The sequence below is a fragment of the Papio anubis genome, chromosome 3, assembly GCF_008728515.1.
Source record: "Papio anubis isolate 15944 chromosome 3, Panubis1.0, whole genome shotgun sequence".
NCBI lineage: Eukaryota > Metazoa > Chordata > Mammalia > Primates > Cercopithecidae > Papio > Papio anubis.
In genome coordinates this window covers 100,188,689-100,215,276 of record NC_044978.1, presented here as the reverse complement: position 1 = coordinate 100,215,276, position 26,588 = coordinate 100,188,689, and the positions used below count along the sequence as shown (strand labels likewise).

The following is a 26,588-nucleotide window of genomic DNA, read 5'->3' as shown; positions in this document are numbered from 1 at the left end:
ACAAATGTATGATTTCACTTATATGAAAATGTAAAATAGGCAAATTCATAGAGACCAGAAAAGTAGATTTGAAGTTACTAGGAGCTGGGAAGGTGAGGTCTGGGGATTGGAGAGTGATTGTTTAATGGGTACAGAATTTCTGTTTGGGGAGATAAAAAAATCTTAGAATTAGATAGTGGTGATGGGTGTGGTGCCTCTAGTCCCAGCCACTCCCGAGGCTGAGGCAGGAGGATTACTTGAGCCCAGAAGTTTGAGGTTTCGGTGAGCTATGATCATGCCACATCCTTCCAGTGGCAGAGTGAGACCCTGGCTCAAAAAACAAAACAAAACAAAAATGCAATGTCTAATTCATCACAGTTTTAGGGATTGCAGGAATCTACGTTCCACATCAGTAGTTCTTAAAGTGCAGTCTGGGGATCCCTGAGAGTCCCCAATACTCTTTCAGGGACTCTACAAAGTCAAGCTTATTTTCAAAAACCAAGGAATTATTTGCCTTTCACTCTTATTTTCTTACAGGTCTACAGTTGAGTTTTTCCAGAGCTACATGACGTGAAGAGACAGAAGTAAATATTTTAGATTTGTGGGCCACAGGGTCTGTCAAAAGTACTCAACTCAGCCACTGCAGTAAAGCAGTCTTAGACAATCTGTTAACAAATGGGTGTGGTTGTGCTCCAATAAAGCTTAATTTACACAAATAGGCAGTGGTATGGATTTGGCTTGCAGATCCTAGTTTACCAACCAACCCCTGATCTAAACTGCAGCTATGAATCAAACATGAGAAAATGTCTGTGTCACACTCTTACAAGGCTTTGTAACAAGAAGGTGAACCAACACTGGATCACATGAAAATAACACAGCAATTCAAGAAGGACACAGTGACTACAGTGAACACTGAGAAGTGGTCCTCAAGGTGAAAGAGAAAAATAAATGCCTTAATCAAACACAAAAGCAAAAGCAGAGCAATCAGGAATCATTTAAACCTAGGTTCTACAAACATGAGGGCATCAGTATGTTAAAGAACAGCACATAACTAATGTTCACAATGAGGATTCTGAGTCAGAGGAAATGTTTAATTATCTTCTATATATTTCTATCAAAAGAGGCAAAGAAATGTATCAATTTAAACAAGACTGGGATAACTATTTCTGTCAATGAGTATGCATTTTCACAGTCACTACCTGTCAAAGCCTGGGTCTGACTCACGTTTCTTTCCCATTCATTCCCATCTCCAGTGAATCAGCACGTCCCTTTGATCCTTCCTCAGTCAAATGCGTCCTAGCACTTTACAACTACTCTGGAAAACAGTTTTGCCATATCTACTAGAGCTTGAACATACATATATCCAATGATCCATCAATTTCACTTCTAAGTATAACCATAGCACTATTTGTAATAGTCCAAACTGGAAACTACCAAATGATTATCAAGAGAAGGAGGAGTAATTGAATTGTAGTAAGTTTCCATAATGGCATTCCATACACAGCAACAAGACTGAACAATCTACAAGTACACACAACAATACGTACTGCTGAGAAAAAGAAGCCAGGAACATGATTTCATTTACAAAATGTCTAAAAGTAAGCAAAGAGAAATCTACACTTTTAACAGTCAGGACAGTTACTTTTAGACCAGGGCTTATGACTGACACCCAAGAGAGGTTAGTTTGTTTTGTTTTATTTTGTTTTTTTTGAGATGGGGTTTTTCTTTGTTGTCCAGGCTAGATTTGAACTGGGCTCAAGTAGTCCTCCGACCTCAGTCTCCTGTGCCAGGCTTTATATTTTATTTTATTTTTTTGAATGGAGTCTCACTTTGTCATCCAAACTGGAGTGCAGTGGCGCGATCTGGGCTCACTGCCACCTCTGCCTCCTGGGTTCAAGCAATTTTCCTGCCTCAGCATCCCGAGTAGCTGGGACTACAGGCGTGCGCCACCATGCCCAGCTAATTTTTCTATTTTTAGTAGAGACAGGGTTTCACCATGTTGGCCAGGCTGGTCTTGAACTCCTGACCTCAAGTGATCCACCCACCTCAGCCTCCAAAGTGCTGGGATTACAGAGGTGTGAGCTACCACGCCTGGCTTGTTGTTTTTTCGATTTTCATGCAGGTTACCTGGATGTGTTCAATTTGTTCATTGAAAAACTTCACTGAACTATGTATCTATGATACGGTACCTTTCTGTATATATATCATAGTTTACTTTAAAAATTCAGTCCTAGTTTTCAATATTATGATACTAATCCTGAACTATTATACTGCTTATTTCATACCACTTACTGGACTCTCTACCTCTAGTTCCTATCCTTTCCAATATGGTTGAAAGACAGGTGTGAAATTAATCTACCAGAAACAGCTCTTTCATCTTGACCCTTCCCTTGTACCCATCCTATACGTAGAAGGACTGACCTTCATTGTTTCCCTTGACTTACAGAATAAAGTCTATAATCTCTAATTTAGCTTCACATTCAATATAATACTCTATATATTCCACTCTAAGTTCCAAACCTTTCTCCCTCATTATTGCCCCACAGCCTGCCCTTCCTGCCAGGTTGGGACTACTGTGCCATGTGTACTCCTGTTTCTATGCTTTGTCTACATTTTTACTACCTATTATTTGTAGCTTGAATTTAGCCCTTCATCAAAGAATATCCTGTGATAGCTCATATTGTCATTTAACGTTATGCTGTAGATGTCTTCTCTTTTTAAATTCGGGTATAATTTACATACGATAAAATGCATGGGCCAGCCTGTAGTCCCAGCTACTTAAGAGGCTGAGGTGCGAGGACTGCTTGAGCCTGGGAGTTTGAGGCCAGCCCAGGCAAGATAGTGAGAACCCTTTTTTTTTTTTTTTTTTTTTTTGGAGATAGCGGCTTGCTTTGTCATGCAGACTGGACTGTAATGGTGCAATGGTAGTTCACTGCAGCCTCAGCCTTCTGAGTTCAAGCCATCCTCCTGCCTCAGTATCCTCCCCCACCCCCTAGCAGCTGGTAGCTGGGACTACAGGCGTGTGTCACCATGCCTGGCTAAGTTTCGTATTTTTTGTAGAGATGGGGATCTCACTATGTTACCCAGGCTTGTCTCAAACTCCTAGCCTCAGGTGATCCTCCAGCCTCAGCCTCCCCAAAGTGCTGGGATAACAGGTGTGGGCCACTGTGTCTGGCCGAGACCCCATCTCTTCAAAAAAAAAAAAAAAAAAAAAAAGCACACACTGTAAATGGTCAGTTTTATGAATTTTTACAATTGTATATCCCCACATAACTACTATGACCAAGATACAGAACTTTTCCATTACTCCAGGAAGTTCTCCTGGACGCCTTTCCAGGCAATCTCCCCTCTCCCGATGAAGAAAACAACTTTCTGAATTTTTACAACCGCAGATTAGTTTTGCCTGTCCTTGGTGTTACATACATACCTTTCTGATAATTACGCATTTATATGTTCAGGAGAATGTGAAGGAGACCTCAGAGTGGAACTAAGGGGTGGTGTAGGAAGACCATGTCGACGCATCTCTTGGATTGCTCGTTCTCTATTAGTAAAGATCAAACAAGAGAGAGATAAACGCAAGCACGAGGAAAAATAAAATAGTAGTATACAAATATAATAGTTATTAGCAAATTTGTAATAAATTATTTAATTAGTATTACTATTAAATTTAAATCCTATGTTTTTGTACAATTTTTAAGTAGTGGATAAAAGATTTCAATTAAAAAATTAAATATTATATGTACAGTGAGGAGCATTTTGCTTCTAAGGTATTATTTTAATGACAGCCTGCTATTCTGACATGGTTATAACATAATTGCTTTGAACAATCTCTTATAGTACATATTCTTTAAATTGAAATCTTTTATCCACTACTTAAAAATCATACAAAGACATAGGATTTAAATTTAATAGTAATGCTAATATACTAGTTACACTAATTATATATATACTAATATACTTATTCTATATACTATACCATATACTATAACACTAATATACTAATTACATATAATATATAAGATAATATATAATATATAATCATATATGTAAATACATTATAAAATATATAATACAATATATATTATAAAATCTATAATACAATATATAATATATTATAAAATATATAATATGCAATATATATTTTATAAATATATATTATATAATTGCTTTGAACAATCTCACAGTACATATTTTAATTGAAATTTTTTATCTACTATTTATATATTATATGAGATATATTCTATATATTTATGTATTATGTAATATATATTAGTATATTATACATGTTATGTATTATAATATGTATCTCATATATATTATAATATAGATTAGTATATTATATTTTAATTATAATACATATTATATATAGTGAAAATAAATAGGATACCAACTGAACACACAGACACACACAAACACTAGATGACGAGATGTTAAACTCAAAAAGGCTAATGGTGAGTATGGAGGGCAAAAATTTACAGATAAATTTTCTTCTTTATACTTAAAAAAATTATAACAAACCTGTTTAATGTGTTCTTAAAAATTAAATGCCTACATGCTAGGCCCTTCTGTGGGATTTGGTTCTGGTAACCACCCTTGGCTTTCATGACACTACATTTCCTGGTTCTCTTTCTACCTAGATGATCTTTCCTTAGCTGTGTTACTGGATCCTTTTCTCCTGCCTATACTTTGATGTTCCCCATAACTAGGTTTACTCGTTCTTCTTTTGTTTTTTTTTTGTGTGTGTGTGTGACAGTCACTTGCTCTGTTGCCCAGACTCAAGCACAGTGGTACAATTATACCTCAAACTCCTAGGCTCAAGTGATCCTCCCACCTCATCCTCCTGAGGAGCTGGGACTACAGGTGCACACCTTCATGCCCAGCTAATTTAAAAAATGTTTATAAAGATAGGGGTCACACTATGTTGCCCAGGCTGGGCTTGAACTCCTGGCCTCAAGCGATCCTCCTGCCTCAGCCTCCTGAGGAGCTGGGACTACAGGTGTGCACCTTCATGCCCAGCTAATTTTTTAAATGTTTTTAGAGATAGGGGTCACACTATGTTGCTCAGGCTGGTCTTGAACTCCTGGCCACAAGTGATCCTCCTGCCTCAGCCTCCCAAAGTGCTGGGATTACAGGCACGAACCACCATGCCAGGCCTACCATATCATCTTGCACATATAGCTAGCCTTCTCCCATCTTCCTGCCTCAAAATTCCCAAAAGTCAGATTGGAAAGAATCTATTGTCTCTATTATGCTTGCCTTCCCTGTGTCTGGGTCTGTCCCCACCAAGAATGGGGATTATGTTGCCATCTCCTTTGTGGGCTATTTATAGTCTCTGGACTAGACTCTTTCTGCCTTGAGCTCTTCAGTGTCTCAGATTTCTAATTAGTTCGGTGCTTCTCAAGATTTCTTCATTATTACTCTCCCAAAGGAACTTTTCTAGACTTTTTCCTCCCCAGATTATCCCTCCACCCCATGAAATTTTAATACACTGCTTATGTCCTGGCCCTTTGGAGGGACATAAACCATTCTACTAACTTATACTACCTAAAATTTTTTTGCTACCTCTATCCCCTACCCCCAAGAAACAATTTCTTCCTTTGGAGGACGGGAGGTAATATTGCACCCATGAGAATGTATGATGTAGGTGGATAGTAAAGAGCAAGAAAGACATGGTCATGAGGCTCAAGGTTTCATTGAGGCCTAGAGGCAAAGAAAAAGGGGAGGAACTGTGGGGAGGTCTATAACCCTGGACAATAGAGAGCTTGATTTAGGACTTCTGATTTGCAGAGAATTTAAGTTATCACTAAGAAATGGAAATCATTATATATGTATAGTTTAGTACATTCAGAAACTAGATCTTCTAAATTACAAGAAATTATCAATCCTGCTTTCCTGTCTCCGCTGCTACCTAAGGCCTAATTTTTTGTTGGCTGGTTTGTTTTCTGAGACAGGGTCTCACTGTTACCCAAGCTGGAGGGCAGTGGCACGATCACAGCTCATTGTAGCCTCAACCTCCTGAGCTCAATCAACCTTTCCACTTCAGCTTCCTGAGTAGCTGGGACTACAGGCACCCATCATCATGCCCCAGCTAATTTTCAAAAATTTTTTTGTAGAGATGGTGTTTTGCCATGTTGCTCACGCTGATTTCAAATTCGTGGGCTCAAGTAAATCCACCTGCCTTGGCCTCCCAAAGTGCTGGGATTGCACAAGTCCTTTATGAAATTGTAAATATTGATTTCATAGCACACACTTCAAATAGCAAATCACCATAAAGTTTTGATGTAAATAGGTAAGAATAACTCAAAAACTGATCTAACAAGCAACTTGGCCACTATTTGAGAATGAAATCTCAGGAATGCAGACGTCTATGGTGTTAACATAGTTGGAAAGAGTAATGGAAGAAAAGTAACGTGGCAATTGATTTGCAAGTTAGACTTTGATTTAAAGCAGGTCTCTTTCAGGGTTTGTAACACTTGGGGATTAAATTTTTCAACATAAAGCAAATGAACCAAATTATGAGTGAATATGAAGATTACTAAGCTGTAGGGAATACATTGGAGAGGTTAAGGGTACAGGTTTTAGAATTAAAACCTGTTTGGTTTTACTCTTGGTCCTACCATTTACTATTTATGTGATCTCAGTTTCCTTTATGTAGGCATAATAATAGATTGTTGGAGGGATTAATCAGACACTTATATAGTGTCTGGCCCACATCTGTTAACTGCTGTTACTATCTTCAATATCATTACCTTTATTATGATTTGTATGTGGAACATCCTACTTGAACCATACATTTCGGAGCTCTTGTACGGATTGTTGTTCCTACTCTACACTCTCTGAAATAACTGTGGGCTCTAATTTTTCCCTACAGAATGCTACCGGAAATATTTATACAACACTTGCTATTTTACCTTATTTTTCAGATTAAACAATTTTATTCAATAAATATTTATAAAGCATCTGCTATGTAATACTTGCTATTTTAGTTACTGTAGAGCTGTTATCGTCCCCAGTACTTGTTGCCTTTTTTAAAAGGAAGAATTGCCAAAGAAATGTACTTTATGTATTAGTAAGTTTGCTATTTGTAAGCCATATTAAATACTTTCTGAAGTACGATAGAGAACACATAAAAACACTGTCAAATGTTTAAAAAATTTGTCTTACCGTTCATATCTTTCAGTTGAGATCTGCCTTTTCAGGGCATCATAATCTGTTTGTAACTGTGCCACTTTAGCTCGAAGCATGGTGTTTTCCCGGCTTTGACTAGTTCTTAAAAACAAATTTAAAAATCCAGAAATGAATGTTCTGTTTTGTAAAGTCAAGTGCTGTGGTTTTTTAAATTAATAAAGAGAAGATCAAGACCTTTCAACAAGAATTCTCTAAACTTGTAGAGCTTTTATCACATTTTCTTTTTCATTCATTTATTTATGAAACATTTACTGAACATCTATTACATACTAAGCACTAAAGCAATGCTAGGGATACAAATTTGAATGGGACATAAACTGTAATATCAAGATGTAAAGTGTCGTCAATGGCTCTTTCTTGACGCTTGCCTTGGAAAGAGAAATATTAATATTTTTAATACCTTTCAAAAGCTCATTCTTCCATGCGTACTCTACTCTGGGTTTCCTTCCCTCTTCCTACAAATATGTCTAAATCCTTCTATTGTAAAAGTATGACATCATCAATCTCTCCCAAAGTAATCAATACACGTAATGTGGGTCAAATCTCATAGCCTTTTTAGAGTCCTTTTTCCTAATCTACAGCATAAAACACAGCCACCTCTTCTTCTCCTGAGAACGCTCTCTTCACTGACTCCTCTGTCCATTCCTCAAATGTAGGTGTTTTCCTAATGTTTTCTCTTCTCATTACTCTGCCACAGTACCACCTCTGTAGTGAAGATATACAGGTCTGCACCTCCCAACATGATGTTTCTCCTGAGCCAGTCTCCTAAATTTCCAAAAGCAGCAGACATATAAGCCAAATATTTTGGTTTTGTACACCCTTCATATGCTTTTTGTTTGTTTGAGACAGAGTCTCGCTCTGTCGCTCAGGCTGGAGTGTAGTGGTGTAATCTCGGCTCACTGCAACCTCCACCTCCTGGGTTCGAGTGATTCTCGCGCCTCAGCCTCCTGAGTAGCTGGGACTACAGGTGTGCACCACCACACCTGGCTAATTTTTTTTTTTTTTTTTGTATTTTTAGTAGAGATGGGGTTTCACCATGTTGCCCAGGCTGGTCTCAAACTCCTGAGCCCAGGCAATCCACCAGCCTTGGCCTCCCAAAGTGCTGGGATTACAGGTGTGAGCCACTGCACCCGGCCTATCCTTCATACTCTTAACCTTTCCTCCACTTCAAAAAAATTAAAAAATTATCCTTCACAAGCAATTGTCTTTGCATAAATTGACTTGAGACACTTACAATTTGCTTTCAGAAAGGGTTAACTTCTCCTTAAGTAGCTGGATTTCTGTATCCTTCTCATGGGAGGTTAAGTGAGAATGAAATTCTTTATCTCTGTTTGTAGCCAACAATGATTCGAGGTTTTTAACTGTATGTCTCTCATTTGACAGTTGTTTTTTCAATAGGTCTGACTCTGACTTTACATTTTCTAATTCCACTACAACCTACATGAAAAACAAAGTGAGATTACTTCAGTACAATTTAAATTTACTCTGAAAAAATTACGTATATGACAATATAGCTCTGTGGAACTAGTCATCCATCACTTGTTTCATTTTGGGTATTAGTTAAAGATTATGAACCATTTCTTTAAGTATAAGAAAGACACTTTATTTTCAAAATAATCTTTGTTACTATGGGCTTATTTGGCTATAGGATCTACTCCAATCCTCAAATAGTTTTCAGTCATGGTACCTTGTCAAGAGAGGGTTATTAAGATAAAATCATAAGGGCAATGAGATCCTTCTGGTTGAATATGCTTACTCTGACTACATGATCAAGTCAGTATTGCAGCTTCTCAGTACTTGAAAATAAGGATACTACTAGATGAGTGAAAATTGAAAACAACCATGTTTGAAAACAAACACTAGGTTATTTAAAGTAATGCCTCTGTTTGGGAATGGCAAATTCTAGCTAAATAGACTTGTTTAATTAAGATTTAAACACCTTGAGATTTTTATCGAGAAAAATATTCTATTTTGGAAGCACTGAACCGTTCAATCCTTCATTCAAGTCTTACTTTTTTTTTTTTTTTTGAGACAGGGTCTCACTCTGTTGCCCAAGCTGGAGCGCAGTGGCACAATCTCTGCTTACTGCAGGCTCAACATCCTGGGCTCAAGTGAACCTTCCCCGCCTCAGCCTCCCAAGTAGCTGGGACTACAGGCACATGCCACATTCCTGACTAATTCTTTGTATTTTTTGTAGAGATGGGATTCTGCCATGCTACCCAGGCTGGTTTCAAACTCCGGAGCTCAAGCAATCTGCCTGACTTGGCTTCCCAAAGTGTTGGGATTACAGGTATAAGCCTTCGTACCTGGCCTCAAGTCTTACTTTTAAACAGAGAAAGAATGTAGTAGGATATGCTCCTAATTTATAATCAGAAAATTCATAATTTCCTAAATAGCCATCTATTCCAAAACAGCACCCACTTTCATCACTACGTTTGCCTGAGAAATCTTGCAAAGAATCAAGCAGTCAAATCTGGTTGTCAAAATCCTGTAGTCAAAAGTAACTACTGTAGGCCGGGCACAGTGGCTCACGCCTATAATCCCAAAACTTTGGGAGGCCGAGGCCAGCAGATCACTCGAGGTTGGGAGTTTGAGACCAGCCTGGCCAACATAGTGAAACCCCATCTCTACTAAAAATACAAAAATTAGCCAGATGTGTCAGCAGATGCCTGTAATCCCTGCTACTCAGGATGCTGAGGCAGAAGAACTGGTTGAACCCAGGAGGCGGAGGTTGTGGTGAGTCGAGATCGCGCCACTGCACTCCACCCTGAACGACAGAGCAAAACTCCATCTCAAAAAAAAAAGTAACTACTCTAAAAGGAAACAAATATATGCATGGTGTGGTGAATGCTAAAGTAAAACAATTAGAGTAGGGTTCAATAAAACAATTTGCCAAGACAATTTCTCTTTCTTACCCTCTCAAACTCAAGGTTTTTGGAATTCAGTTGCTGGGTCATAATATCTTTGCCTGAATCAAGTTTAATGCAAAGTTCTCTAAGAGATGACAAGTCATTTAATACTGTTGCTTTCTCATCTTCTTGATGTCTCAGCTCTTCTTCTAATCGAGACATGGCTTTTGCCATTGATGAGATCTGAGATTCATAAGCATGATGGGCATTTATGTGCTGAAAAAAGAAAAAGAAACAAGTAAAAAGTTAAAATAACCCAAACATTTTAAGAACCTGAATGTGTACAGCCAACAATCTCACTTTAGAAAAATATGACAGTCAATTTTTGCTTATTTTAAAATACTCTCAGGAAGCTGCCTACTATTTAAAGATGACCTATTTAATGCTTAACAAAAGGAATTGTGTATAATTATTAATCATGGTAACTGTGTACCTCATGTGTATATTTATATATTTGGAAGATGTAAAAAAGAAAGTTATTGTGTCAGGGGGTTGTGGATATGAGGAATTTTTGAAATTGCATTAAATTTTTCCTTTATAAATTATCTTTGTTATAATAATGCCATTTCAAGAAAAAGTAACATATATACATATCACTCCTCAACTGTCTTCAGTTAAATTCTAAATTCCAAAAATGGGGTTTATTTCAAAACTAAATACCCGAAGAAATTTAAATTTAACTTAAATAATAGTAAGTAACTTTTTAATATTTTAATAACTGAAATAATGAAAAAAATTTCAAATACTGATACATTTTTTTAAGAAGAATCCACAGTTGAAATTTCTCACAATTTGAATTATGAGTAATAAATACAAACTGATATAAACTCTACTTCTGGGTTTTGGGAAGAATTCTGCATTTGAAAAATAAAATTATTGCAACAGGCTATTAAAATGGCCGGGTACAGTGGCTCACGTCTGCAACCCCAACACTCTGGGAGGCTGAGGCGGGAGGATCACTTGAACCCAGGAATCTGAAACCAGCCCGGCCAACATAGTGAGAACCTGTCTACAAAAAAATACAAAAATTAGCTGTGTGGTGGCACATGCCTACAGTCCTTGCTACGTGGGAGTCTGAGGCGGGAGATCACCTGAGCCCAGGAGTTCAAGGCTGCAGTGAGCTATGGTCAAGCCATTCCACTCCAGCCTGGCCGACGGTGCAAGACTCTGTCTCTTAAAAAAAAACTCCACGAATCCACATTGAAAATCTAATATTGTGCTGTGAAGATTCAATCAACTTCAACAATCGCAGAAAAGTATTTAGATTTTTTAATGCATTACTAAAAGCTCCCCTAAACAAATACTTTATTGTGAAATTGGCTTATACTTTAGTAAAAGCTAATTTCATATACTACATAAGAACACGAACAATAATAAAAAACAAAATAATTGAAGATTAGTTGAGAATAGTTGCTGAAAAACTCTTCTGAAGGTTGAAAAGGATTCCTTTAACTAGTTATTATACTCTTCTTAACAGAAAAACTTTGAGAGACAGTGTATTAGTTCCCTAGGGCTGCTGTAACAAACTACCACAAATGAGGTGTTTAAAAAAAAAAACAGAAATTTATCCTTTCACAGTTCTGGAGGCTGGAAGTCCAAAATGTGGGTGTTGGCAGGGCTGGCTCCTTCCAGAGCTTCCGTGGGGGAATCTGTCCCATGCCTCTCTCCTAGCAACTGGTGGATACTGCCAGGGCTTGGGGTTCACTGACTTGTAGACATATCACTCCAATCTCCGCCTCAATCTTCACACAGCCTTCTCTGTATATACGTATCTAAATTTCCCTCATCTTTGAAGGACACCCATCATTCTCTGGGTTAAGGCCTGCCTTAACCCAGCACAACCTCATCTTAACTTGTTCATATTTGCAAAAACCCAGTTTCCAAATAAGGTCATGTTGACAGATACAGGGGGTTAGGATTTCAACGTATCTTTCTGGTGAACACAATTCTCCTACCCTCTGGTCCCCCAAAATTCATGTCCTTTCCATATACAAAATACATTCACTCCATCCCAACATTCTAGCATCACCTCTAAACCCAAAATCTCATCTAAGCACCATCTGAATCACATATGGGTGAGACTCTGAATATGGACCACATTGGGACAAAATTCTCCTCCATGTACAGACCTATCACACTGGAAAACAAGTAAACTGCTTCCAAAATAAAATGGCGGGATAGGCATACAATAGACAGTCCCACTGTAAAAGGGAGAAAATAAAAGGAATAAAGGAGTTACTAGTCCAAAGTCAGTCTGCAACCAAGCAGGCCGAATCCATTAGATTTCAAAACCCAATAATAATCGTTTGTGCCTTGTTTATCTGGTGCTCTGTCCTCTGAGCCAGCCAGGGTGGCCCCACCCTGTGTCCCACAGGGGTAGTGGCCTTGCCCTCTGAAACCAAGGAGACAGACAGTAGCTCCATCATCTGGACCTGTCTGGGCTTGTGGTGGTAGCCACAGCCCCACCAGCCTCTGAGCTGCCCTTGGTGGCCTTGCTGGTCTCTGAGCTACCCTTAGAGTCATTCTGTCCTTTTCTTGAAGGTGAACTAGCAGCCAACTAGCTCTGTTGGTCTGTTTTCTGCTAGTAGGATCCCAGAAGTCCAATAGCCTTCCTTCATTTCATCCCATTTCTGCTTCTTTCAGTCAAAGCTGGCAGTGATTCTGCTGAGATGACTGATTGGATTCATGAGTCACATATCTAATCTCTTCACCAAGAGGTTTTCTAGTCACACTCTACAGCATACTGTCTGGATAGGCTAAGAATTTTCAAAATCATCAAGTTCTGGTTTCTTTCCTTTTTGTTTTATTGAGACAGGGTCTCACTTTGTCACCGAGGCTAGAGTGCAGTGCCACAATCTCGGCTCACTGCAGCCTTGACCTCCTGGGCTCGGTCCCCCAAGTAGCTGGGACTACAGTCACGTGCCACCAGGTTCAGCTAATTTTTTTGTATTTTTTGTAGAGACGGGGTTCTGCCATGTTGTCCAGGCTGGTCTCGAACTCCTGAGTGTAGTTTTTTGGTGGAAACAGGTGGATTGCTTGAGCGATCTGCCTGCCCTGACCTTCTAAAGTAGTAGGATTACAGGTGTCAGCTACCACGCCCGGCTTCATGTCTTGGTTTCCTTTTTGCTTTTTAGTTCCTTCCTCCATTTCTCTCTTTCCTCTCACATTTTACTACAAGTAACAAGGAGAAACCAGGCTGTCTCTTCTGCACTTTGCTTGGAAATCTTCTCAGCTAAATATCTGAGTTCATCCCTTATAAATTCTACTTTTCTCCCAACAGTAGACCATAACTTAGCCAAGTTCTCTGTCACTTTATAACAAGTAACATCTTTTCTCAACTCTTTCTGAGACATCACCAGAGGAAACATTCATATTTCTGGCAAAATTCATCCATGACAACATATGTATTCTGTAAATAACAGAAGTTTTCTTTACAGCTCTCACTTCTTCTGAGTCTTCATCACAATTGCCTTTAATGTCCATATTTCTACCAATGATCTCTTCAAGGCAATCTGGGCTTTTTCTGTCAAGCACTTCAAAACTCTTTCAGTCTCTACTCATTACCCAGTTCTAAAGCCACTTTAATATTTTCAGGTGTTTGTTGCAGCAGCAACCCACTTTCTGGTGCCATAATCTGTATTAGTTTCCTAGGGCAGCTATAACAAACTGCCACAAATTGTGTGGCCTAGAAAAATAGAAATTATTCTCTCATAATTCTGGAAGCTAGAAGTCCAAAATTCAGGTGTTGGCAGGTATGGTTCCTTCTGGAGATTCTGAGGCAGAATCTGTTCTTTGCTTCTCTCCTAGTTTCTGATGGCTACTGGCAGTCCTTGACATTCCTTGACTTTTACACATATCACTCTAATCTTTGCCTCCATCTTCACGTGGTGTTCTCTCCTATGTCCAAACATCCATTGTCCTATCCACTATGACCTCATTTTAACTTGACTCCATCTGCAGAAACACTTTTTCCAAATAAGAGACTGGGGGTTGGTACCTCAATATATCTTTTTGGAGACTATAATTCTATCCGCTACAGATAGTCAATACTTTCTCCTGAAAGATAAAAATTATAAGACTACACAAATAAAACAAAAATGATAATAATGGCCAACTATTGTATATCAATCTAACCCTGGGTCCCTATACTTTAACTGAACTCACATTTTTTATTATGAGATTTTTATAGACTGTCTTTATGACAAAATCTTATTTAAATCTACATGCAAAAAAAAAATGGTGGGCTCTTACCTTATATCATTTGTAAAACTTAACTCAAAATGGATCAAAGACCTGAGTATATGAGCTAAAACTATAAAACTCTTTTTAGAAAACATAGGGGAAAAGCTTTATGACACTGGAGTTAGCAATGATTTCTTGGATATGACACCACAAGTATAGGCATCAAAAGAAAAAAATAAATTGGACTTCATTTAAATTGAAAACTTCTGTACATCAAAAACTGTTCAAAAGGCAACCCACACAATGGGAGAAAGTATTTGCAAACCACATATACACTAAGGTATTAATATCCAGAATATATAAAGAACTTCTACAACAATTTAAAACAATCTGATTATAAAAAATGAACAAAGGATTTGAATAAGCATTTCTCCAAAGAAGATACAAAAATCGTTAATAAATAAATGAAAAGATGCTCAACATCACTAACCATTACGGAAATGCAAACCAGAAGCACGAGATACTGCTCCACTCCCATTACGATGGCTCTTATAAAACAAAAAATTAAAAAATTACAAGTATTGGCGAGGATGTGGAGCAACTGGAACCCTCATGCGTTGCTGGTAGAAATATAAAATGGTGTAGCACCATGGAAAAACCACATGGCTATTCTTAAAAAAATTAAATACAGAATTATCATATGATTCAGTAATTCCACTTCTGGGTATACACCCAAAAGAACTAAAAGCAAGCACCTGAACGGATATATTTGTATACCCATGTTCACAGCAGCATTATTCACAACAGCCAAAAGGTGGAACCAAATCAAATGTCTATTGACAGACGAATGGCTAAACAAAAACGTGGTACATACATACAATGAAATGTTACTCAGCCTTAAAAAAGGATGAAATTCTGATACATGCTACACAATACGGATGAACCCTGAGGTAAAGTAAACCATAAGGCTAAGTGAAATCAGTCACAAAAGGACAAATATTGTGTGATTCCACTATATGAGGTACCTAGAGTAATCAAATTCACAGAGATAGAAAGCAGGGTGACAAATAATGGTGACAGTTACATAACATTGTGAATGTACTAATGCCATAGAACTGTCTACTTAAAAATGGTTAAAATGTGAAATTTGATGTATGTATCTTTTACTACAAAAAAAGTAATGGGGCTTGTATGAAAATTAAGAGAATGACAGAAATTTACCACTGAACTTGATTTTATCAATGTTTACAACCTCAGGTCAATAAAGTATCTTTGAGGCCGGGCGCGGTGGCTCATGCCTGTAATCCTAGCACTTTGGGAGGCTGAGGTGGGTGGACCATTCAAGGTCAGGAGTTTGAGACCAGCCTGGCCAACATGGTGAAACCCCATCTCTACTAAAAATACAAAAAATTGGCCAGGCGTGGTGGCGCGTGCCTGTAATCCCAGCTACTCAGGAGGCTGAGACAGAAGAATCACTTGAACCCAGGAGGTGGAGGTTGCAGTGAACCGAGATTGTGCCATTGCACTCCAGCCTGGGTGACAGAGTGGGACTCTGTCTCAAAAAAAAAAATTAAAAAATAAAAATAAAAATAAAAATAAAGTATCTTTGAATGTTTTCTGTTTCACCAAATAACATCTTTACAAAACAAATAAATATATTACCTCTTGAATTTCTTTTTCTAATAGCTCCACTCTTTCTCGAAGATGTCTCCTCTCAGTGTCAATAGAAAGAAGTTCCAGTCGAACTGAGCTGCTTTCTCCCTCCGCTTGATGGGCTTTGACCTCCCAGTCTTCAGCACGGTTATGAAGCATCTGAAATCTATCTAACAAATCTTGATTTTCTTTTTCCTGGTTTAATCATAATAAAATTGTTTCTAAATTAGTAACTGTCACTTACTGGAACACCCATGTCATAAACACATACACACACAGAGCATTCTGTTCTAATTTAGGGAGCATTAGTTATCTGTGCAGGTACCACACTAAAATCTATGGGAAAAATAAAGGCAGTAGGCAGGATCTCTACTTTAAAATGTTTAATATCTAATTGTAGAGGCAGAATAAACCAACATGAAAAAGTTAAAAAAAGAAAAACCCTCAGTCTTAAATCCAACCTAAATAGCATTTTTCACCTTGGCAGCCATTAAGCTCTCCCATCGTGACACCTCTGTTATGTATTTATGAACTCTGCTCTTCATTTCTTCTTTTTCTTGCACTGCTGCTTCCAATTCCAATGAGATTTCCTACAAATAAAAAAAATTAAAGACAATCTAAAATGAACACACCACCAAATAAATTTTATTTATATTCAAATAATTCCTTTGGAATTGGAGAATAAGATAGAGTAGGACAAAAGGAAAACGGTTCCTAAGTGTTATTTTCACATATTTTTCCTGGCAGATCTCATCTTTTTAAAACTTTTCAGACAGAGTCTCATTCTATCACTCAGGCTGGAGTGCAATGGCGTGATCACAGCTCACTGCAGCCTTGACCTTCTGGGCTCAAGCAATCCTTCCACTTCAGTCCTCCGAGTAGCTGAGACCCCAGGCAAATGTCACCATGCCAGCTAATTTTCTTTTAATTTTCTGAGATGAGATCTCACTATGATGTCCAGCCTGGTCTCAAACTCCTGGGCTCAAACAATCCTCCTACTTTGGTCTCCGAAAGTGCTGGGATTATAGGCGTGAGCTACCACGCCTGGTCTGATCTTGATTTTTTAACCAAACTTTATCACACATTTCCCATAATAGTCCTGATCATGTATCTGGTATTTACACTAAGGGCTAGCTATGGTCAGGGGCTGACATTAAAAAAATTCATATTTCATCAATATGCTTTATGCTGAATAATACTGAAAACAATTTTTTAAAAACATAAAATATTTAAAACAGGAAAATCACTGGTCTTCTCACTATAATCTGTTAGGAAACCAGCACAAACAAAACTAATACCTTTCAGTATTTGTCATTCTAAAACACTCATTCATTTAACTACAGGTATATTTCAGAGCAGACAGAAGTAAGCACAAATAATTAAAACCTATCCTGAGTCTTTAAAACACAGAAACTTTGCTCTGGGAGTGATGCTGATGTCCTCACCCATTGGGTGACAATGATTTCTGACATACAGAATTTCATGCTCTCAGCTTTAGGTTTCCTTGCAACAAAGACCAAAATGGTGAGAAGATCAGTTGCACCCATTAGACACCCTGTGATATATAGCAGCATTCCAAGCAACTTTATTTTTTTAGATGGAGTCTCACTCTGTTGCTCAGGCTGGAGTGCAGTGGCGCGATCTCGGGTCACTGCAACCTCCACCTCCAGGTTCAGGTGATTCTCCTGCCTCAGCCTTCCGAGCAGCTTGGATTACAGGCGCGTACCACCACGCCTGGCTAATTTTTGTATTTTTAGTAGAGATGGGGTTTCACCATGTTGGCCAGGCTGGTCTCAAACTCCTGATCTCAAGTGATCCACCCACCTCAGCCTCCAAAAGTGCTAAGATTACAGGTGTGAGCCACTGCGCCCAGCCTAAGCTACATTTTTTAATACCCTGATAAACACCATTGTCCTTAATGAATTATTTATATCACTTATTTTTATGTAATTAAATTTTAGAAAAAAAATTTAGAGCTTTAATGTTTAGCAAACAATGGATAGTATAAAACTATCAAAATTTATGCATTGTGTTCGTACTTGGTTTTCTCTTGCTATTGTAGCCAGGTCATCTTGCAATCTTCTGTTTTCCTTAAAAGCAATTTCTCTAGATCTTCCTACTTCATCGAGTTCTTTGTGAGCTGCATCAAGCTGGCGCCGGAGGCTGTTTATCTCACGATCTCGATTAACTAATGTTTCTTTCAGCTGGCTGTTAAATGAGTGATGTGAAAATAATAAAGAAAACTTATAAAAACTGTAGTTCATTTAAAAGAAAACTTATAGTCTAAGTATACTTAGAATACAAATATACTGTGATTATAAGAAATTATAACTGCTGCATTAAGATACCTATTAATTAGGTAGAACAGATATTTTAGAGCTCTACCAATAATTACCTGCAAATGAAGTAAAAAAAAATAAATGTATTAATCCAACAATCAAGTAAACACAGAACACTTTCAAGTGTTAAAAGTTGAATAGCTTGAGCCCAAGAGTTCGAGACCAGACTGGGCAATATAGGGAGACCCCGCTTCTACAAAAAAATTTTTTTAAATTAGCTGAGCGTGGTGGCACATGCCTGTAGTCTCAACTACTCAGAAGGCTGAGGTGGGAGGGTCACCTGAGCCTGGGGAGGCCAAGGTTGCCGTGAGTGGAGATCATACCACTACACTCCAGCCTGGGCAACAGAGCGAGACCTTGTTTCAAAAACAAACAAAAAGTAAAGCATAGATTGAATTGGCAAATACTTATTAAATGTCTATATCCCCACTATTATATAAAATGTTAAGGGTATGTAAAATAAATAAGCAACTTTTTTCTTGAAGTGGCTTACAATCTGCCTGGAGAGACTAGACATAAAACGTAAAATTTTGTGACAGCGCTCAAGATAGGTTTAGATGGAGAATAAATTCAAGATTGGCTACTAAGTAATTTAAGTTTTAATGATTAGGCTTCAAGTGGCATAATTACAGTAAAAATAAGGAACAAGTAGGTATATAGGAGAATAGTTAATAAGACGTAAGTGTTTATATGTGGATGACAGAAAAGGAGAGGTTAAAGAGGATAACATATTTTCAAGCTGGAGACTGAGAAAATGATGCTACCATTGACAAAAATGGGGAAATTGAAAGAGAAATTCTTCTATTGCTACATTGCTACTGAATAGATAAAGCTGTATTCACTGAAAATCTCCTAAAAAGCTGGATGTAATTTCATTAATGACTTACTTCACAGCTGATTCACACTCTGAGATCATTAGCTTCATTTGAGCAACAGTTTTCTCCTATAGAAATTACAAAAATGTGTAAGATTTTAAACCAAAATGTCTTTAGCTAAATTTATATAACTTGTCATACTCATATAGTTCAAATATGCAGCTCAATTATATAAAGTATGCCTAAAACAAAGCTCCAAGTGAACATATCTCCATGTCCCAATCGTACTTCACATACTGGCGTGTTTTGACCTACCCTTGAATAGTTTTCTTGAGTTTGCTTTAATGAGATCTGATAAAATCACATTCTAGAAATAGATAAAATTACATTTTGAAGATTAACATTATTTGAAAAAAATGATATTTAAACATTAGAAAACATGGTCCTGGGTCTTAGAAACTTCTACATGGCCAATAATAATTGCATATTTGGGAAACTTCTGGTTCTAAGATGGTGGTGTAGTCACAAGCTGACTTCATTCCTCACAAAAAAAATCAAAAATAAATATACAATGTTAACATTATCATCAGCACTATCCCAGGACTCAAATACGAGGACAAGTCAGTTCCTGGGCCACAGAGACGTAAAAAACCTCTGAGCACACAATGACAGAATCGAATTTGCACATCTGTGATGTCCGTTCCCTCAATCTGCCTGGCACCAAGTACAAAGGAAAATCTCCTCTAATTCATGGTTTCTACACTGGAAAAAGTGAGATTGAGGTGGACAACCAGCTTTTCTACTATTTTGCGTAATTTGGCAGGAGACCTGTTCCATGCCTCAACACACAGGAAACATCATGGATACCTGAAGGGAGACCTGTCCCTGAGGACACCCAGAGACAAAGTGGTGAGGTAGGACTACCTCCTCATCCCTGGAAACTCTTCTCTGTTACTCGGCCAAAGACAGCAAATCAGAGTGGTAGTTCAGTAACACCATGCTGTAGGAGGTACATTCCACAGGTCCCCTGGGCACAAACCCTTAGCCAGCCCTTCGACACTGCTGGGACATCCCCTTTGGGACCTCCCCCATCCCAGATAGGTAGGGGTCTGAGCATTCACTAAAGCCAAGGCAAACTTGGGCTTTAGCCACCATCTAGTGACAAAAAGGAGGCAGTAACCTATGAAAAAAAGTATAAGAAATTCAATAAAGTTTGAAGAATCTCTAAGCAAACATAACCAATGAAAACCAAAACAAGCCAGGCTGGGTGTGGTGGTTCAGGCCTGTAATCCCAGTACTTTGGGAGGCTGAGGCAGGTGGATCACCCGAGATCAGGAGTTCGAGACCAGCCTGGCCAACATGGTGAAATGCCATCTCTACTAAAAATACAAAAATTAGCTGGGTGTGGTGTTGCATGCCTGTAATTCCAGCTACTTGGGAGGCTGAGGCAGGAGAATCGCTTGAACTCGGGAGACAGAGGTTACAGTGAGTTGAGATCATGCCACTGCACCCCAGTCTAGGTGACAGAGCAAGACTCTGTCTCAAAAAACACAAACAAAAACAACAACAAAAAAACAAGCCAGACAGAGAAGACTGGAGTAAATAACTAATCCTTCGAAGACACAGACATACATCCACAAGAAACAACAGCAAACAGGGAACCATGAACTCTTCAAATGGACAAAGCAAGGAACCAGTGATTGATCCTGACAAGACAATGACACCTGAGCTCTCTGGCCAAGAATTCAAAATTGAGGTATCAAGGAAATTCAGTGATCTCTAGGATAACACAGAAAATTCAGAAATTTATCAGAAAAAAATTTTTAACATATTTTTTTTGAGACAGGTCTCATTCTGTTGACCAGGCTGGAGTGTTTGGAGTGCAGTGGTGTAATCACGACTCACTGCAGACTCAACCACCTAGGCTCAAGGGATCCTCCTGCCTCAGCCTCTCATGCAGTTGGAACCACAGGTGCACACCACTATACTTGGCTCATATCAGAGAAATTTAACCAAGAGATTGAAATAATAAAAAATGGCAAACAAATCTTAGAATTGAGAAATACATTTCCTGAACTGAAAAATTCATTGGAGGATCTCAACAGGAGAATGGATCAAGCAAAGGCAAGAATCAGTGAGCTTGAAGACAAGCTATTTGAAATTACACAGTGAAAGGAGAACAACAACAACAAAAGAATAAAAAGGAACAAAAATTGCCTACAAGATAGAGAAAAATACAAAACCGAAGGATTACTGGTGTTCAAGAGGGAGTTTAGCAAGATCAAGGGGTAGAAAGCTTACTCAAAGAAATAACAGAACACTTTCCAAAACTTGAGAAAGACAAATTTCCTGGTGTAGGAAGGTCAGAGAACACGAAAGAGATTCAACCCAAAAAAGACTGCCCCAGGCCGGGCGTGGTGGCTCAAGCCTGTAATCCCAGCACTTTTGGGAGACGGGCGGATCACGAGGTCAGGAGATCGAGACCATCCTGGCTAACACGGTGAAACCCTGTCTCTACTAAAAAATACAAAAAACTAGCTGGGCGTGGTGGCGGGCGCCTGTAGTCCCAGCTACTCGGGAGGCTGAGGCAGGAGAATGGCGTAAACCCGGGAGGCGGAGCTTGCAGTGAGCTGAGATCCGGCCACTGCACTCCAGCCCGGGCGACAGAGCAAGACTCCGTCTCAAAAAAAAAAAGACTGCCCCAAACATGTAATAAACTCTCCAAGGTCAAGGACAAAGATAGGATCCTAAAAGCAGGAAGAGAAAAGCAAATAATATATAAAGGAACTCCAATTCATCTAGAAACAGACTTCTCAAAAGAAACCATACAGGCCAAGAGGAAGTAGACTATCATTTTCAAAGTGCTAAAAGAAAAAAACTGCCATACAAGAATATGTTATCCAGCAAAAGTGCCCTTCAATAAAGTCCTTCCCAGATAAACAAAAGCTAAGAGAATTCACCACGAACAGGCACATCTTAAAAGAAATGCTAAGGGAGTTCTTCAATTAGAAAGAAAAAAACTAATGTGCAAAAAGAAAACATTTAAAGGTATAAAACCCACTGGTAAAATTAAATACAGAGACAATCCCAGAACACTCTAATACTGTAGTTGTGGTATACAATCCACTTATAATTCTAGTCTGAAGCCTAAAAAACTAATCTATCAAAAACGATAGCTACAGCAACCTGTTAAGAGACAGGCAATACACAAATCTGCAAATTAAGACAACCATAGGTCAAAATGCAAGGGAGATAAAGTGTAGAATTTTTTTTTGTTATTTCTTTGTGGGTTTTTTGTTTTGTCTTTTTGTTCGTTGTTTGTTTTTTAGAGACTGGGTCTTGTTCTGTCACCCAGACTTGAAGTGCAATGGTGTGATCATAGATCACTACAGCCTTAAACTCCTGGGCTCAAGTGATCCTCCTGCCTCAGGCTCCTGAATATCTGGGACTACAGGTACCACCATGCCCAGCTAATTTTTTTATTTTGGTAGAGATGGGGTCTCATTATGTTGCCCAGGCTAGTGTTAAACTTGTGGCCTCAAGCAATCTTCCCATCTTGGTCTCCCAAAGTGTCCGGATTAAGGTGTGAGCCAACATGCCTGGCCTTCTTTGTTTTAATTCTGTGTGTGTAATCTAAGATAAGTTGTCAGTTCTTTAAAATAACTTGTTATAAGATATGTTTTGTAAGCTTCATGGTAACCACAGTGTAAAAAGCTATAAAAAGCAATTAATTAAAACATACCACCAGAGAAAATCACTTAACCACGAAGGATGACAATAAGAAGTGAAGAAAGAGAAGAGTTATAAAACAACTAGAAAAAAAGCAAAAAAAAAAAAAAAAAAAAAAAAGGCGGCGTTAAGTCCTTACATATCATTTACAACACTGAATGGAAACTGACTCCATTCTCCAATTAAAAGACTGAGTGTTTGAATGGTTAAAAATAAGACCCAACTATATACTGCCTATAGGAAGCCCATCTCACCTATAAAGACACAAATAAGACTGAAAGTGAATGGATGGAAAAAGATATGTCATGCAAACAAAAACAGAAGGAGTAGCTTTACTCACATCAGACAAAGTAAACTAGAAGTCAAAGGCTATAAAAAGAGACCACAAAGATCACTACATAGAATTATAAAGGGGTCAATACAGAAAGACGGTATAATAATTATACATATTTATGCATCCAACACCAGAGTTCCCAAGTATATAAAGCAAACATAAATAGATCTAAAAAGAGAGACACACTGCAATACGACAATGGTAGGGGACTTCAGCACCCCACTATCAGTAATGGACAGATCATGTTGACATAAAATCAACAAAGAAACATTGGAGTTAATCTGTACACTAGACAAATATGCCCAACTGACATTTGCAGAACATTTCACCCAAATGCTACAGAATAAATTCTTTTTATCAGCACATGGAACGTTCTACAGAATAGACCATAGTTCACACCATAAAACAAGTTTCAACAAATTCAAGAAAGTAGAAAGCATATCAAGTATCTTTTCTGAACAAAACGGAATAAAACTAGAAATCAGTAAGAGAAACACTGGAAACTACACAAACACATCAAAATTAAACAACAGTTGCTCTCGAATGACCAATGGGTCAATGAAGAAATGAAAAAGGCAATAAAAAAAGTATTGAAACAAATGAAAAGGGAAATATAATGTACCAAAATCTATGAAATACTGCAAAAACAGAGCTAAGAGGGAAGTTTATAGCAATAAATGTCTGTATCAAAAAAGCTGAGGCTGAGCATGGTGGCTCATGCCTGTAATCCCAGCACTTGGGGAGGCTTAGCCAGAGGACTGCTTGAGCCTAGGAGTTGGAGACCAGCCTCGGAAACATGGTAAGACACCGTCTCTACAAAAAAATTAAAAATTAGCTGGGCATGGCGGCACATGTCTGTAGCACAAGCTAATTGGGAGGCTGAAGTAGGAGGATTGCTTGTGTCTGAAAGGTCAAGGCTGCAATGAGCCATGATCTTGCTATTGCACTTGCCCGGGCAATAGAGTGAGACCCTGTCTCAAAAAAAAAAACAAAACAGAAAAACCAACAAGAAAAATCAAGACTTCAAATAAACAACCTAGTGATGATGTACCTCAACTAGAAAGACTTCAAATAAACAAACTAGTGATGATGTACGTCAACCAGAAACTAGAAAGGAACTAGAAAAGCAGGAACAAACCAAACTCCAAATTAGTAGAAGGTCAGAAAGAATAAAGATCAGAGCAAAAATAAATGAAACTGAGATGAAAATATAAAAGATCTGCTGGGCACAGTGGCTCACGCCTGTAATCCCAGCACTTTGGGAGGCCGAGGTGGACGGATCACGAGGTCAGGAGATCGAGACCATCCTGGCTAACATGGTGAAACTCCATCTCTACTAAAAATACAAAAAGAAATTAGCCAGGCGTGGTGGCGGTCGCCTGTAGTCCCAGTTACTCGGGAGGCTGAGGCAGGAGAACGGCATGAACCCGGGAGGTGGAGCATGCAGTGAGCCGAGATTGCGCCACTGCACTCCAGCCTGGGTGACAGAGCGAGACTCCATCTCAGAAAAAAAGAAAAAGAAAATACAAAAGATCAATGAAATGAAAAGTTGGGTTTTTAAAAAGATAAACAAAAATCAACAAACCTTTAAGGCTAAGAAAAAAAGAGACAAGACCCAATAAATAAAATCAGAAACAAAAAAGGGGACATAACTGTGACCATAGAAATACAAGGAATCATGAAAGACAATTACAATCACATGCCAAAAAACTGGAAAACCTAGAAGAAATGGATAAATTCCTGGACACTTATAAGCTACCAAGTTTGAACCATGAAGAAACAGAAAACTTCAACAAACCAATAACAAGTAATAAGATAGAAGCTGTAATAAGAAGTCTTCCACAAAAGAAAAGTCCAGGACCTAATGGCTGTACTGCTGAGCTCTACCGAACATCTAAAGAAGAACTAATACCAATTCCTGCTCAAACTCTTCAAGAAAATTGAAGAGGGTGGAATACTTCCAAATTCATTCTACAAGGCCAGCATTATCCTGATACCAAAACCAGACAAAGACACAACAAAAAAAGAAAACTACAGGCCAATATCACTGATGCACATAGGTGCAAAAATCCTCAAAAAAATACTAGCAAACTAAATTCAACAATACTTTTTAAATAAATCAAAAAGATCATTCACCGTGATCAAGTGGGATTCATCCCAAGGATGCAAGGATGGTTTGACATGCACAATCAATAAATGTGATACATTAACAGAAGAACAGAAGCCATATAAATCATTTCAATAGATGCTGAAAAAGCATTCAATAAGTTGCAACATCCCTTTATTGTAAAAACCCTCAACAAAGGGTACAAAAAAAATACCTCAAAATAACAAAGGCCATATATGACAAACCCTAGAGTCAACATAATATTGAATGGGGAAAACTTGAAAGCCTCTCCTATAAGATCTGGAACAAGCCAAAGATGCTCACTTTCACACTTGTATTCAACATAATCCTAGAAATCCTGGCCAGGGCAAATAGTCAAGAGAAAGAAATAAAGGGCATCCAAATTGAAAAGAAGAAGTCAAATTAGCCTTGTATGCAGACTACATGATCTTGTATTTAGAAAAACTTTAACACTCCACTAAAAAACTGCTGGAACTGATGATAAGAAAATTCAGTAAAGCTGCACAATACAAAATCAAGATTACAAAAATCAACAGCATTTTTATACTCCAACAGCAATCTGAAAAAGAAATCAAGAAAAAAATTCCATTTACAATAGCTGCAAAGAATAGAAAACACCTAGAAATCAATTTAACCAAATACATGAAAGAGCTATACATGGAAAACTACAAAACACTGATGAAAGAAATAGAAGAGACCATAAAAAAATGGAAGGATATTCCATACTCATGGATTGATGGAATTAATGTTGCTAAAATGATAATAACACGCAAAGCAATTTACAGATTCAATGTAATCCCTATTGGAACACAATCAACATTCTTCACAGATACAGAAAAAAAAAAAAATCCTCAAATAAATTGGAAAGACCCCAAATAGCCAAAGCAATCCTGAGCAAAAAACCAAAGCTGGAGATCACACTAACTGACTTCAAAATATACTATATAGCTAGCCAATCAGCATGGCACTGGCATAAAAACAAGACACACAGACCAACAGAACATACTAGAGGACCCAGATATAAATCCACACATTTAAAGCCAACTCATTTTCAACAAGATGCCAAGAACATACAATGGGAAAAGGGCAGTCTTTTCAATATGTGGTGCTGGGAAAACTGGATAACCACATACAGAATAATGAAACTGGACCCCTATCTCTCACCACATACAACACTCAAATCAAAGTGGATTAAAGACTAGAATGTATGACCTGAAACTATGGAACTACTAGAAGAAAATGTTGGGGAAATGCTCTGGGACATTGGTGTGGACAAATATTGTTTGTGTAAGACTTTAAAAGCACAGGCAACAAAAGTAAAAACAGACAAAT

General features: G+C 38.1%; 1 protein-coding gene across 3 annotated transcripts in view; it reads right to left on the bottom strand.

Annotated features, from left to right (window-relative positions):
• The window catches only part of CEP135 (centrosomal protein 135), a 109,176-nt gene that overhangs the window by 6,030 nt on the left and 76,558 nt on the right, over positions 1-26,588 (bottom strand). For all 3 annotated transcript variants that reach the window (XM_031664465.1, XM_031664464.1, XM_031664466.1), the window contains 8 exons: positions 19,138-19,193; positions 17,951-18,119; positions 16,391-16,501; positions 15,921-16,106; positions 10,083-10,292; positions 8,402-8,604; positions 7,144-7,248; positions 3,407-3,520 (listed from right to left, as the gene is read on the bottom strand). In XM_031664465.1, the coding sequence (XP_031520325.1) occupies positions 3,418-3,520; positions 7,144-7,248; positions 8,402-8,604; positions 10,083-10,292; positions 15,921-16,106; positions 16,391-16,501; positions 17,951-18,119; positions 19,138-19,193 (1,143 nt within the window). In that variant the 3' untranslated portion in view covers positions 3,407-3,417. The remainder of the gene's footprint in view (positions 1-3,406; positions 3,521-7,143; positions 7,249-8,401; positions 8,605-10,082; positions 10,293-15,920; positions 16,107-16,390; positions 16,502-17,950; positions 18,120-19,137; positions 19,194-26,588) is intronic.